The sequence below is a fragment of the Oncorhynchus kisutch genome, linkage group LG9, assembly GCF_002021735.2.
Source record: "Oncorhynchus kisutch isolate 150728-3 linkage group LG9, Okis_V2, whole genome shotgun sequence".
Lineage (NCBI taxonomy): Eukaryota > Metazoa > Chordata > Actinopteri > Salmoniformes > Salmonidae > Oncorhynchus > Oncorhynchus kisutch.
Genome location: NC_034182.2, coordinates 11,364,786 through 11,380,629, shown reverse-complemented (window position 1 = coordinate 11,380,629; position 15,844 = coordinate 11,364,786). Strand labels below are relative to the sequence as shown.

Here is a 15,844-nt window from a genome sequence, read left to right as displayed (position 1 = left end):
AAGATCTGGTCCTACCTAGTGTAACCCAGCAGCAGGTTCTCTTTGGCTCCAGGAACAGACAGCTTTGTGCAATTCACTGCATTGCGCACGTCTCCATTGTGTTGTGCGTAAAAGCAGCATTACACAAGCAAGGAGAGTAATGGAAGTGGAAAAACATTACCAGCTGCATGTGATGCAATTACGCTGGCAATTACCTGATAGACAACCACAGCACCAGGCACTGTGGAGCCTTGGAGGAGGCAGGGTTCAGGCAGGGCAAACACTGCAGCTCAGCAGACTGATGACAGAGCAGAAGCACTGGGCAACTCAAGAGGGCTAGCCTGGAACCCTCTTGGTCCACAGAAAGCTCAATTCAGAAATGTATGAGATTTTATTCTGAAGCATCAACAATCTGCAATGTCAATTTTGCAAACCTTTATTTGGCCAGGTAAGCCAATGAGAACTAATTATGTTTTACAATAAAGACCTGGTTATACAGTAGGAACATTTAAAAAAACACTCATCGCTCAAACACACACACACACACCGAACCCAATAACGCTGCATGTTCAACTGGGCCATAGTAACGTGATCGGTGGACAGGAGCTATGGTTTATGAGGACTCCTCCACGGTTTACGAGGACTCCTCCACGGTTTATGAGGACTCCTCCGAGGTTTATGAGGACTCCTCCGAGGTTTATGAGGACTCCTCTGAGGTTTATGAGGACTCCTCCGAGGTTTATGAGGACTCCTCCGAGGTTTATGAGGACTCCTCCGAGGTTAATGAGGACTCCTCCGAGGTTAATGAGGACTCCTCCGAGGTTAATGAGGACTCCTCCGAGGTTTATGAGGACTCCTCCATGGTTTATGAGGACTCCTCCATGGTTTATGAGGACTCCTCCATGGTTTATGAGGAGTCCTCCGGGGTTTATGAGGACTCCTCCATGGTTTATGAGGACTCCTCCATGGTTTATGAGGACTCCTCTATGGTTTATGAGGACTCCTCCATGGTTTATGAGGACTCCTCCACGGTTTATGAGGACTCCTCCGAGGTTTATGAGGACTCCTCCATGGTTTATGAGGACTCCTCCATGGTTTATGAGGAGTCCTCCGGGGTTTATGAGGACTCCTCCATGGTTTATGAGGACTCCTCCATGGTTTATGAGGACTCCTCCATGGTTTATGATGACTCCTCTATGGTTTATGAGGACTCCTCCATGGTTTATGAGGACTCCTCCACGGTTTATGAGGACTCCTCCGAGGTTTATGAGGACTCCTCCGAGGTTTATAAGGACTCCTCCATGGTTTATGAGGACTCCTCCATGGTTTATGAGGACTCCTCCATGGTTTATGAGGAGTCAGGACTCCTCCATGGTTTATGAGGACTCCTCCATGGTTTATGAGGACTGTAGTCATCTGGAAGGCATCTCAAGGACAGTTCTCCAATGCTGCTGATATAGGGGCTTGAGCCATTATAAGAGGACGCTATTATAGACATTTAGAGAAATCATATTTTATCATTACACTTATGATTCATCGGAATTCACACAATTGTTCACATTAGCGGTCTGTTCCCTCCAATGAACTGAGAAAAACACCCGTTGCATAATTATTTTAATAAACGCCTCCTTTCAACAACAAAAAATCTGACCACGCATCAGTCCACCTCCTCGTACGCTGACTGAGACTCCTCCATGCCTCTCCTCCTGAACATGGCATTGTGCTGTGCGGTGTTACACGGCAGCAGTTAGCCCACTTCTCTCTCTAATTAAAATAGACTCCGAGAAAACAAACCCTGCACCAAAATCCTTCAACCTTTTTTTTTCTAGCCTCTCCCTCGCTCTCCCTGGCTCTCACTCGTTTTCAGACGGACAAACAGATGTACAGACCTGGTTTCTGTTAAAGGCTGGCTTTCTTCCCCCCCCTCCCCATCTGCCGGGCATATTTTCAAACTAAAACACACCATTGAGTGGGTAACAGTACGCTCCTTGTCTGGGGCCAGGGGCTCAAATGGCTGGCCAGCAGGGTAGCAACTCTGTATATGGGGAGAGGGGAGCACATTGAGGGGAGAGGGGAGAGAGGAGAGGCTAGCCGGGAGCAGGGTGAAGGGAGTAGGAAGTTGGGAGCAGGGGAGAGAGGAGGAGGGGGTAGGGAGCAAGAAGCGGGGGAGATGGGATCTGGACAGGGGCCAGTCCAGGTTAAATAAACAAGCTGCCTCTCAGCAGTGGGCTTAGCAGCCCTACAGCTAGTCAGCTAGAGTTGGGGCTCGAGTGTTCTCTCTCTCTCGCTGGTACACTCATACACGCACACACATATCCACATGTGGGTACACAATTATGCATACACATTTTGCACATACCGGTATGTGGGCAAACCAGTATGGTACTGACGCAAACATATGTGGACACACACATAAACGCGCCATCACAATCATGCAAACATGGAGCATACGCTCGGCTGCCCAGGCAAGCATACAGACATATCCCATCCCTCCTGTTTCACATGTGAGTGATGTTGACGTGAGTCTGATAATGAACTCCTAATGAGGAGGATAAGTCAGACTGTGACAACCGGAGGCAGAATTTCTCTTTGGGATGACTCTGGTCTCTAACTCCCGACACAAGAGACTATACAGGCATCTGCTATGTTTCACTAGTGAATGGAAAGCGAAAACAACCCAAATCCTAATGTACCTTCAGGTACTGGATAGAAAAAAACATGGAAAAGAAGCATTGTCTGTATGGGAGACACTGCCTTGGCAGCCGCGGCAGAAACTGTAGAAATGTTTTAGTGTTTGGAGTGAGTGTGTGTTAGTATTTGAGTGTGGTGTCTGTTAGTGTTTTAGTGAGCAGAGCGGCGCTGTGGTGTGTTTATAGGAACAGTGGTGAGGTTTCACAGGGCAGCTAGGCTGCTGTCCTGTTACGACTGACATCTTTGGTAGACTTGGCAAGAAACTGTTCTCCCTCCTCCCTTTCTCTCCATCTCTCTCACATCTTTCACCACTCTCCATCACCCATCCTTCTCTTCCCCACTTGCTCTCTGCCCTCCATTCCTCCCTCCTTCTCCACCTACCTCTGGCCTGAATGAGGGGGTCCATTCCTCCCTCCTTCTCCACCTACCTCTGGCCTGAATGAGGAGGTCCATTCCTCCCTCCTTCTCCACCTACCTCTGGCCTGAATGAGGGGGTCCATTCTTCCCTCCTTTTCCACCTACCTCTGGCCTGAATGAGGGGGTCCATTCCTCCCTCCTTCTCCACCTACCTCTGGCCTGAATGAGGGGGTCCATTCCTCCCTCCTTCTCCACCTACCTCTGGCCTGAATGAGGGGGTCCATTCCTCCCTCCTTCTCCACCTACCTCTGGCCTGAATGAGGGGGTCCATTCCTCCCTCCTTCTCCACCTACCTCTGGCCTGAATGAGGGGGTCCATTCATTATTTTTTTCTCTTCATAAGAGCTACAGCTGCACACCTGGTGACAAAAGGGCAAGGCTCTCTCTTCTCTTGCTCGCTGTCTATCTTTCTTTACCTCACCTATCGTTTACCCCTGCCTCTGTCGGGTATCAATCTAGATCTTCATTTGTCGCTCCCTCTCTGCATCTCCCCCTCTCTCTCTCGTTGCTTCTCCCTCCCACTCTATTCTTCCCCTGCATTTCTCTATACCTCCCTACCTCAACCTCTCCGTCTCGCTTCCTCTCCAGGACCGTGTACCAGTGGTGCTGTTCTCTGAGACTCTGGTCGCTGTGCAGCGCTGGGTTTTTTAAATGAATGAGGTTTGGCAGCCGGCGGGACCATCAAACAGCTGAAGCTACACATTCCTCGGACGCCCTCTCACAGTCGCAGCTAGGCCCCTCTCACTCACAACCAAAATAAGGTTGGCCGTGCTGAGCTTGTGTGTGTGTGTGTGTGTGTGTGTGTGTGTGTGTGTGTGTGTGTGTGTGTGTGTGTGTGTGTGTGTGTGTGTGTGTGTGTGTGTGTGTGTGTGTGTGTGTGTGTGTGTGTGTGTAAAAGATCCCTCTGTCCATTCACACACAGACAAGCTCAATTAAACAGAGAAGGCTAGGCAGACTAATAAAGTCAACATTCAGCATGTCTAGTCATCAGGTAGAAAAGACACCCTCTCTGCTTCCGACAAGATGAAAACAGGTGAATGTACACTATGACAACATGTAGAGGAATATGCTCAACACACACACAAGCTCGGCACGGCCAAGCTTATTTTGTTGGTGAGTGAGCGGCCTAGCTGTGACACACACACAAGAAGCCACTACGTTAAGTACAAACTGGTTCTAAGTTGATCTGTTTTGTAGGATGTAGGATCTTAATTTGAGCCAGTTTGCTACAGCATGAAAATAATCCTGCAGCAACAGGAAATGTGAATAATTATGTGGATTATAATTAATGTACATTTTTGTAGGGGTTGATCAATTTTTCTTAAGGGAAAATCAAGTCGAATTTCAAATTGGGATTTACAAATTCCAGAGGCCTTTTTAAACCTTAAATACATTACAAGCTTTACATTTCCTGCATTGCAGGAACGTTCTCCTGCAACAGGGGGATCAAAATAAGATCCTACATCTGTACACGATCCAGGCCCTTTTGGGGACTATAGTCTAAACCTATGAGGGCAGATAGAATAGTCCAGCCTACTAACCTTGTATCAGTGGCACAGAAATTCAGGAATCTATGGCACAGAGCGTAATGTGGCGGGTCTCTGTGGGAATGAATGTGCGTCATTGAGAGAATAGTGTTTCCCTCAAATAGATTCTAGCTGCACCCTTTTCTCCTTCAAATTTAACCGAATCACACCCTCTTTCTCTTTCCTCTCTATCTGTCATTCTCTCTCTCGCTCTGTCGTTCCCTCTCTCTCTCTCTGTCATTCCCTCTCTCTCTCTGTCATTCCCTCTCTCTCTCTGTCATTCCCTCTCTCTCTCTGTCATTCCCTCTCTCTCTCTGTCATTCCCTCTCTCTCTCTGTCATTCCCTCTCTCTCTCTGTCATTCTCTCTCTCGCTCTGTCATTCCCTCTCTCTCTCTGTCATTCCCTCTCTCTCTCTGTCATTCCCTCTCTCGCTCTGTCATTCCCTCTCTCTCTCTGTCATTCCCTCTCTCTCTCTGTCATTATCTCTCTCGCTCTGTCATTCCCTCTCTCTCTCTGTCATTCCCTCTCTCTCTCTGTCATTCCCTCTCTCGCTCTGTCATTCCCTCTCTCTCTCTGTCATTCCCTCTCTCTCTCTCTCTCTCTCACTGTGGCATAGAAATATTTAGACGTTTGATGATTAGGTAATATACAGTTAGAAAATTGAACAAAATCCAGAACTGTTTGGACTGTTGGAGCCCCAACTCTTTTTCAAGCATTCAGCTATTTTAGCAGAAGCATTGTTATAATGTGTGGCATTGTATAATATACAGTCCTCTGTGTGTGTGGATGTGTAAAATGAAAATGAGAACCAAGGCAGAAACTAATCTCATAAAATGGATTTTTTAAAAGTCCTACTTACAACGTCTCTATTACTGAGCCTAAGTTTGGATTGAATCCGCCCGGAACTTACTAGAAAAGGCTATTTCCTCGAATCATATCCCTCTAGAAGCCTCTGCTAAAACACAAACAACTTTTGCAGCTAGCTAGTCCACTGCAGCGCTATCACACAGCTACTCACACTGTCTCCGCATGCACTCAAGTCTAAAAGGAGATTTATATCATGATATGTCATTAGAAGTGCTCTAGCGTTCTAAGAAATCCCCCAGAATTCATTAAATAGCTATTTATGAAGCAGTCACCTATCTGAAACGGTTTCATCTGACATTACAATGTCTTCCTCAAACTATACACGTATATTATACAGATGGTAATGATTTACTAAGAGCTGACTGTTCATAAAGCCTACCGTACACATCTATAAACACATTGTAAGCGTGACATTATGGAAACATTGAGAAAAACAATGGCGACAGGAGAGTTTGAAGTAGCAGTGGAGGACTTCTTGGAGCTGTTTGATGCTGCAATGTAAAGCAAGAAGACATCCTGGCAGGCAGTCAGAGGAGGCTGGCTCATAAATACTGCAGGAGGACAGGTTTATGAAATCCTATGCTTCTCTGAGGTGAGCGAGGACTGAACCCAGAGGAGAGCTGCACACACGCACGCGCGCACACACACACACACACGATTCGTTTTTTTTAACCCTTGGGAAAAACATAAGCCTGCTTCTCAAATTATACCCTGAATCAATTTCCATTGCACTAAAACACCACTCACTACAGAGAATACAGAATAATGTCCTACCATCATCGGTGACATATGATAATTTCCTATACTGTACAGCACATACAGTGACCCTGGTGACCGGCGACCAGGCCCTGTTTTTCAGACAGACTTGTTTTGATCCAGCCAGTGAGCCTCTCCTGGAGTAGCTAGCCTTCTCTCTCAAGAGGCTTACGCAACTCACTTCAAGGAGACGCCCGTGGAGGACAGGACACGCTGCCTGGGCCTCTCGCTCCGCACAGCACTCACCCTGGCCAATCGCAAGGCCTCTTGAGTATCAAAGCTCCCGAAAACCAAGTCCTCTGAGAGAGGGGGGCCAATTTGTCAGGCCTCGTGTCGTGGTGTGTTGTTAGTGCGGTTGGTCAGCATCATTGAACACGATTTCGATCGGACGACCCCATCGCTAACACACTGTGTACAGTTCAGAAGGGATGTGCCCAAAGTCACTCAACAGTCAACACCAAAACACATGGCCTAAACACGTTGCAATTGACATCCGTATGAAGCTATGGGCCAGCTGGGGCCTCTTACTTAAAAGAAGTCATTATATTTAAGACTTTGGACAGCGTGCTTATCCTGAGTACAAAGTACAATATCCCTGTGGATATCCATGCGGATTTTATATGTTCAATGTTGTTCTTTTTTTACGCTCCTTTGCTGCAAAACCAATTTCCCTCTGGGAGGAATAAATATGAAACCTTTCGGAGACCGTCCGGTATCTGGCCCTTAATAGTGGGACATGCCGTCTGCCAACACAAAACGTCTGCTTGGATATTATCTCAACTTGGATACCTTTTTTGATTTTGGTTTTATTCTAAACTATCACCAGAGGGCGTAACGTCAATGGGAGGCAACACAGTGGTGGCTGCTGAGAAGGTGTGGAGGAGGTAGAGCTGTTGTGAGAGTTTACGCGTGAAGATCAAGGGAGGGCAAATCTAACATCTATGAGACCGGTCGTCGTCGATTCACTTTGTTGTAGAAATCACAGTTGAGATGATGCATTATGAACACTACCCACGGGTCTGGTTGACACACTAGAGTACCACAAAAAAACGTCGCCAGCCGTACAGCATGTCTTCTCTGTTGTACAGCTCATACAGGCTGTATACTTGGGGAGCCCCAAACAAAACGTGTACATCTGCATTTAAAATGTAGCAGCTGTACTAACTTTGGATTGCAATTCAATGATGAGAGAAGATTTCAGGCAGTATATTAAAAAAAAGTTCAGCATTTGCACACAATCTGTTCTTACAGACAGGAAACCCTTCTCAGGATACACAGTGTCCTTAGACATAAAATAAACAAAGCACGAGGCGGAATAAAACAGGCAAGGTCAGTAAATGCACTTGAATACAATAAAAAGATACTCTAGAATGTGTACCTTCACATTTAAGATTAATTCCTTGTTCATATAAACCACATTCAAGCCGGGTCTGTAGAACGCATTTCCTGGTAACTACAGTATAAAAAACGCATGGATTACAGTAAACCATGCGGAAATGTGTTTGATATCAGTCTCTAACTACTGATAACCTTTTACAATTGGTGTGAGCTGACGTGAAAGCCATTCCTCCGAGCCAGAGCCACCCGGCCAGGTCAAACAAAAGGCCGGGTTTGAGGGCTGGTTATCAGCCCTGACTCTGTCTCAGGTGACCCACCCTGGTATGACTTACTACCTGAAGGGCAAAGCAGTCATTCACTAGATGGAAGGAATGAACACACAGCGTATACACTATACGGACCACTGGACAGTGGCATACCGTTGGTTTATCAAAAGCACAAACACATACTTGCCATTTGAACAGTGGCCTACTTTAAAATAGAACAGAAAAAGGCAGCCAGGGTCGGGAACGTGCATGCAGAGTATTTCCCTTTAATAGCGTAGATAAAGTGCTCATGGTAGAATCCGCACAAGTAAACACACGTGTTCTATATTCAGAGCAGCCTATAGGAATATTTGTCCCGAGAAGAAGCTAAGCTTTGAGGCATCCCGCAAAGTAAGTCAAAGTACCCTCTAATGTAATAATAATATGCCTAATAATAATAACAATACGAGTCATAATCCTAATAATAATACATTCGGGCACAATGCATAAATTGTGGGCACATTTTTGTTTCATTCCCTTGCTCTAACCCAAACGGAAAAAAGCCAAACATTCAAATTATAGCTAAGCTTTTTACCTGTTCCCGTGGAATGCATGGGAGTGAGGTCCTTCGGTGGGACTTGCTGTTGCTGTGACTGTGCGCCATGTCTGAAGAGACCACTGAACTGGACCTTCGTCGCCTTTTAAACACGGGAATGATATTCTCTTCCTTCCCCGCTGTCACGTAGCTACAACCCGCCCCGAGTGGCACTGAGCCCGTCAGGAGCCGGTCAGCATACCTCGCTAGCAGGACCCCCAGCACTCCTACCAGGTACGCCAGGTAGGGTCTCCAGCTGGCCCGGATCTTGTTGAGGGAGATGAGAGACACAGTTCTGATGATACTGATGAAGACGATGACAGAAACCCCCTGTCCGAGTCGGACCACCATCAGCGCCCCGACGGCTAGACAGGATAGAACCACCACCGTGGCGGTGAAAGACAACAACTGGTCCTCCGCACCGTGTAGGAGAGACTGCGCGGCGGCTTCGCCGAAGTGACACACTGCCAACAGGAACACCGCGGTCCGGATCAGCACCCCGCAGCGGATCAGGTACAAGCCAACCCAAAAGAAGGCACATACGAGAGTGAAGACGGGGGACACGAGGTACCAAACGTTCAACAACAGTTCCACCACACAGGTCGCCACGAAATGAAGTAGAGAACCAGACTCGCCGTTATTCTTGCTGTTACTGCTGCAACTCTGCTGCTCCACGTCCCAGTCCACCAATCTGACCAGCAAAGCAAGAATAACCGAAACAGAGCCCACACACACCGCGGACGACAGTCTTAGGGAACTCCATATATCTGCGAGTCTCAGCCACGACTGGCAGCCCGCGTCCTGATACAGAGGGGTGACACATGTTTTCACATAGCCGTTGCGCTCCACCGCCCGCGGGCATTTATCATGAGCGCTCCTTGATATACCTCTGCCGCTGTCAGCTTCCACTTCCATCGTCATCACACAGGGGGGACGAAGGAAGCGGCGTGAACTATATATTCACAGTGCGTAAATGTGAAAGGTTCAGCGCATTTTCATACAGCATGTTTGACAGAGAGAGCCATAACGCGCGGCAATATGTGGGACTGTGCGCTACTGCTTGCGCGCCTCGAAATTATTTACCCATTTCTCCCCAAAACACACATAAAGTAGGCCACATAAAAATACAGAACACGAATGAACGAAAACACGTGCTGGAAAAAGTTACGTTTCACTGTGTAGCCTTCAACAAACAAATATTTTCTATAGTCCTCCCTGCGCGAGAACAGCCTCCATCCAGTGAACCAGAAAGAGCAACTCTTGGCGATTCGCACATCTAGGCCACTGCCTGCATCTCCCTCTATCTCGCCCTCCCGCACAACACTCTCCTCTCTCCTTTGTGCCGCTCGGTCTGTTCCTCTCTCTCCGTATTATTTATCCCTCACGTTTCTTCTGCTCATCATAGGCTAGGCTACTCCTCTCCTCTTGAAGAAATAACAGCGGAGTTTGCCGATGCGTGGCATACTGCTGCCCGGACGTAAACCATGTTTACATAGAGATTTCCTGACGTTTATTTTTTAAAGGAGATGAAATAGAGCCCCGGCTTGGTCCGGTGGCTCGAGAGGCGTCACAAAACAAATCAATGATGATGGTGATGGAATTTATTATAATTATGATAATGAATGCAATAGAGTTAGGCCTATTTCCACAAACATCAATTATAAAAATTTCTGTAGGCTATGCTGGAAATAAATACCATGATGTCATGACAGTCGAAAATGGCTCGTGAGATTCCCAGTGCCGCTGGCAGAAAATCTCACGTTTTTTCTATGGAAGGTTGAATAATGCATATTAAATTCACTTGCATCATGGGCCACGTCATCCAATCCATATCCTGAAAATATGAGCTCATCTTACACCTCTTCTCTCATAGCGTATTTTATGAAAGCAATTAACTTCAGAGGGTAACCATTAGGCTATCTTTCACTTTTTATGATCTTATCAAAGTAATTGATTTTAGGGTATAAGCCAAATACATATATTGTCATCAAAGAGGAGTCCAGGCAGGTGCAACTGAAGGACAATTCACATGATGTAAGACTGGATCTGACGGTTTGTGATGTGGGAAGAATGGCACCCTATTCCCTATATAGTGAAAAGTAGTGCTTTACATAGGGAATCTGTGGCATTTGGGACCCAAGTTCGATTTTGTATATAAACTCCTCACCTATTTTGGTAGAATAGAACAACTTTGGTAAACAGTGTATTCAGAGAGGAAGGTGTTTCAGATTGTGTTTACAGTATGTCACAGGTAGCAGTCACACATCCAACCTCCCTCCCTACCAGCTCTGTGTTGTCACATTGTACCTTGTTAATGCTTGACCTTACATTTACTTTTTTATTTAACCCTTATTTTAACAGGTAAATTGACTGAGAATACATTCTCATTTACAGCAACAACCTGGGGAATAGTTACAGGGGAGAGGAAGAGTGATGAATGAGCCGATTGGAAGCTGGGGATGATTAGGTGGCCATGATGGTCTGAGGGCCAGATTGGGAATTTATCCAGGGCACCAGGGTTAACACCCCCTAAGTGCCAGGTCATCTGGTCCAAATACACCAAGACAGTCGTGAAGAGGGCACGACAAAACCTATTCCCCCTCAGGAGACGAGATCTAAAAAAGTTCCAGATCCTAAAAAAGTTCTACAGCTGCACCAACGAGAGCATCCTGACCGGTTGCATCACAGCCCGGTATGGCAACTGCTCGGCATCTGACCGTAAGGCACTACAGAGGGTAGAGCGTACGGCCCAGTGCATCACTGGTGCCAAGCTTCCTGCCATCCAGGACATATGTAAATAGGCGGTGTCAGAGGAAAGCCCATACAATTGTCAGAGACTCCAGTCACCCAAGTCATAGACTGTTTTCTCTGCTACCACACGGCAAGCGGTACTGGAGCGCCAAGTCTAGGACCAAAAGGCTCCTTAATAGCTTCTAACCCCAAGCCATAAGACTGCTGAACAATTAATCAAATGGCCACCGGACTATTTATATCGACACCCACCCCTTCCCCTCCATTTGTTTTGTACGCTGCTGCTTCTCACTGTTTATTATCTTTGCATAGTCACTTCATCCCTACCTACATGTACAAATTACCTCAACTAACCTGTACCTCCGCACACTGATTCGGTACCGGTGCTCCCTGTATATAGCCTTGTTATTGTTATTTTATTGTGTTACTTTTAGTATTTTTTACTTCCGTTTATTTGGTAAATATTTTCTTAACTCATCTGGAACTACACTGTTGGTTAAGGGCTTGTAAGTAAGCATTTCACAGTAAGGTCTACACTTGTATTCGGCACATGTGACAAATAAAGTTTGATTTGATCTTTAGTGACCACTGAGAGTCAGGTCACCAGTTTAATGCCCCATTCGAAAGACGGCACCCTACACAGGGCAATGTTCCCAATTCTTGCACTGGGGCATTGGAATATCTTTCTAGACCAGAGGAAAGAGTGCCTCTTACTGGTCCTCCAACACCACTTCCAGCAGCATATGGTCTCCCATCCAGGGCCCGAGCTGGACCAACCCTGCTTAGCGTCAGAGGCAACATTGTACATTGGCACTCAGGTGTTATACAAAAACTCTAAAATACGAACGGCAAAGCCCTGCTCTCCAACTTAATCTTAAGATGTTTATTGGACAAAAGAACGGAATAGGCCTAAGCTGATGGATCTCACATGGCAAGGACCCTTTCTCAAAGCAAACAGCTCCGAGCAGTCCAAGATGAAGAGAGTGTGATGTGTCAAACAAAGACCACTGCTAATATACCCAAGCTAAAAATAAACATGTGACTGACTCCAGATCAGAACATACAAGGAGGTGTGCATACACAGACAGACCTCTGTACATTTTGTGATTAACCTGAGTGTTTCGGTCGCCTAGTTTTAGGAGTGTTACACCGGAGCCCTGCCACAAAGGCTGAAATCATCGGTGTTCTGGACCTGTTAGTTGTTTAGCACCCCCCTAGTGGCGGTTTAAGTTCAGCAGTCTGGAATTGACCTATTTGTGTCATGTGACAGGAAGCAGTTTCAGAAGTGAAGCAATGTGTAAGATGTGCAGGTGTGACAGAGTAGTCACAATCCTTCAACATCCTTTATAAGCTTTGTATGACGCAATGTCCGAAAGTACATTTGTTTATTAACCCAAGATAAATGTTAATCACATATAATTTTCATGTTTCTGTAAAAGATGAATAATTGAGTCAGCCACTTTGCATTAGCTTCAATGCTATTTCTCCCTAGGGATACCTAGTTGAGTAATATCAAGCATACAGTTGCATTCTAGTAACTTTATTTTATGTTTGGCTCTAGATTGAGTACTCTTATTCCTTATTTCATACATTTAGTGCAGTTATTGTGGAAGACAGTCTATGCTCTATACTATTGTAACTGAAAACATGTACTTTTGTGTTTGTTGCAGTTTCACACTGTGATTCAAGTAAACTTCCAAAACGGCACCCTGCTTCCCAGTTATTTGAATGAGTGTTTAGCTAACTGGATAGCTGGATAAGGGCTACTGTATATTTAGCGAGTCCAGGGTAATCTGTTTATGGTTCATAGACAGTCTTGTTATGTATACCTACACTGTAAACACATAGGTATTACAACGTTATAATAAAGATGGCTGGTTGGAGCGCAGTACCTCTCCTCTGTGTCTAGCCGTACTTTGCTCAGTGGTGCAGAGGGCAGAGCCCTTTTTAAAGGGTGCAGCATTCCTGTTAACGAGACACAATAGTTAGCAATCAACACAAATAGGACCAATTCCATTTCACAGTAGGACCAAATCCATTTCAAACCGACCCAAAGAGTTGCCTAGATGGTAACACCACATTACATTATTACAATGTTATTACTACACAAAGTCAATGGATTGCATTGTAGGACCAGTCTCTATAACCTTAGCAGGACGGCCCTGTCTGCCTCTGCTGGACCATGTAACCTGTAAACAGCTGTATGGTGTTTCCTCTGACATATTGGTGCGGCTGACTTCCGGGTTAAGCGAGCAGTATGTCAAAAAGCAGTGCGGCTTGACGGGATCGTGTTTCGGAGGACGCATGGCTCTCGACCTTGGTCTCTCGCAAATCCGTACGGGAGTTGCAGCGATGGGACAAAACTAACTGCTGCTTTTCCTTCACTCTGTCCAACTCATCCCAAACCATCTCAACTGGGTTGAGGCCAGGTTATCTGATGCAGCACTCCGTCACTCTCCTTCTTGGTCAAATAGTCCGTATACAGCCTGGGAGGTGTGTTGGGTCAATGTCCTGTTGAAATACAAATGATAATCCCACTAAGCGCGAACCAGATGGGATGGTGTATTGCTGCAGGATGCTGTGGTAGACATGCTGGTTAAGTGTGCCTTGAATTCTAAATAAATCACCAACAGTGTCACCAGCAAAGCACCATCACACCTGCTCCTCCATGCTTCACGGTGAGAACCAAACATGTGGAGATCATCCATTCACCTACACTGCGTCTCACAAAGGCACAGTGGTTGGAACCAAAAATCTCAATTTTGGACTCATTAGACCAAAGGACAGATTTTCTCCGGTCTAATGTCCATTGCTCGTGTATCTTGGCATGTCTCTTCTTATTGGTGTCCTTTAGTAGTGGTTTCTTTGCAGCAATTCGACCATGAAGGTCTGATTCACGCAGTCTCCTTTGAACATTTGAAGTTTCAGATGTCTGTTACTTGAACTCTATGAAGCATTTATTTGGGCTGCATTTATTGCTGCATTTATTTGGGCTGTATGATAGCTAAGGAGATGGAAAAAACACCAGTCTGGATTACATTCATGAAACTAAGGACAACCGTGCATGGCATCAGACAGGAGACACGTCCAACCATGATGTATAACAGTAAGATTTTCAGATATTACACGTTTCTAATTTTGGCAGAAAGTGGTTTCATTTCAAGTGTACTGTCACCTAGGAAGTCAGCCACACCAATATGTCAGAGGAAACACCATACAGCTGTTTACAGGTTACATGGCTGGGTCGCTAGCTAACGTTATGTGTATGATCTTATTCTTCGTATCTCAGACACATTTGCTTGACTACTTATAGCAATAGAACCTGTTAGGTTAGCTACCTGCAGATTCATGCAGGGTAGTAATGTCATTGTGATTATGGTCCATTGTTTAGCTAGCTAGCTACATGTCTTAACAAAAGACTACACTCTAATTTTGACAAAGTATTTTCATTTCAAGTTAATGTGTACTGTTAGCTTCTTGGCTTACGTTACGTCATGCGTTGGGATTCATTGTTTACCTAGCTGGCTATCTAGCTACATTTCTTTTCTTTTTTTTTTTAATTTTAGCCCTCCCTAACGACGCTGGGCCAATTGTGCATCGCCACATGGACCTCCCGGTCGCGGCCGGATACGACAGAGCCTGGGCGCGAACCCAGAGTCTCTGGTGGCACAGCAGCGCCCTTAACCACTGCGCCACCCGGGAGGACTCTAGCTACATTTCTTAACCAAAGACTCTTGTCTTAGTGTGCCAGAACGCAGAATAATTGCTGCATTTTTGAATGCTCAACACCGGTTGAATATGTCCGGTGTCAGTAAATATCAACAACAAAGCATATTTCAATTGTTGCCAGCAGCACATTTACAGTCACCAACGCTCTGGATAACTTGAAAAAAGCCTAACCAGCTCTGCTAGAGCGGGTAAAATGGTCCGTGGGGTGTTCTCTCATTATGTGTCTGGAAGTAGCTAGCAAATGTTAGCCAGTTAGCTTGGGTGCTTGACTGTAGTTGTGAGGTCAGAGCTTTTGGAACAACCCTACTTATCGGCCAGTGTGCGCTCTGAACGCAAAACCACATGCGAGTAATGTTCAGTGAGCTATTCTCTCTTAGATGTCTGGAAGTAGCTGGCTAGTACAGAACGGTCAGATCATCCCTTAAAGAGATGGGTGGGGCTAAGGTTTAAGTGGGAGTGAACAATGCTGAATGGGTGTAGACAAAGAATGTCTCTCCAATAGCAGTACTAAATCATTGAAAGACGGTTTTCTCAAAAGTGAGTTTACAAGTTGACCAACTTTCAAAGCAGAATTACTTTCCCATTGTTTCCTCAAATGCAGTGTATGATATACCATTTTGTAGCTCTGGGTCTCTAAAAAAACAGAAATGTAAATGTTGCTACATAAGACCGAATCCAGGTGGTGATTCACATATGGACTTGGTCTTCTACCAAAATAGGGCTATCGTCTGTTTACCACCCCTACCTTGTCACAACACAACTGATTGGCTCAAACGCATTGATGCAAGAAATTCCACAAATGAAATTTTAACAAGGTACACCTTTTAATTGAAATGCATTCCAGGTGACTACCTCATGAAGCTGGTTGAGAGAATGCCAAGAGTGTACAAAGCTGCCATCAAGGCAAAGGGTGGCTACTTTGAAGAATCTCAAATATGAAATAGATAGTT

The 15,844-nt window shown here is 45.6% G+C and overlaps 1 protein-coding gene across 1 annotated transcript in view; it reads right to left on the bottom strand.

Moving 5' to 3' along the window:
- Positions 1-9,897, bottom strand: part of LOC109896313 (cGMP-inhibited 3',5'-cyclic phosphodiesterase A-like) — a 95,895-nt gene extending 85,998 nt beyond the window's left edge. The window contains exon 1 of the mRNA XM_031832736.1: positions 8,415-9,897. Coding sequence (XP_031688596.1) covers positions 8,415-9,335 — 921 coding nt within the window. The 5' untranslated portion in view covers positions 9,336-9,897. The remainder of the gene's footprint in view (positions 1-8,414) is intronic.
- Positions 9,898-15,844: the final 5,947 nt, after the last annotated feature.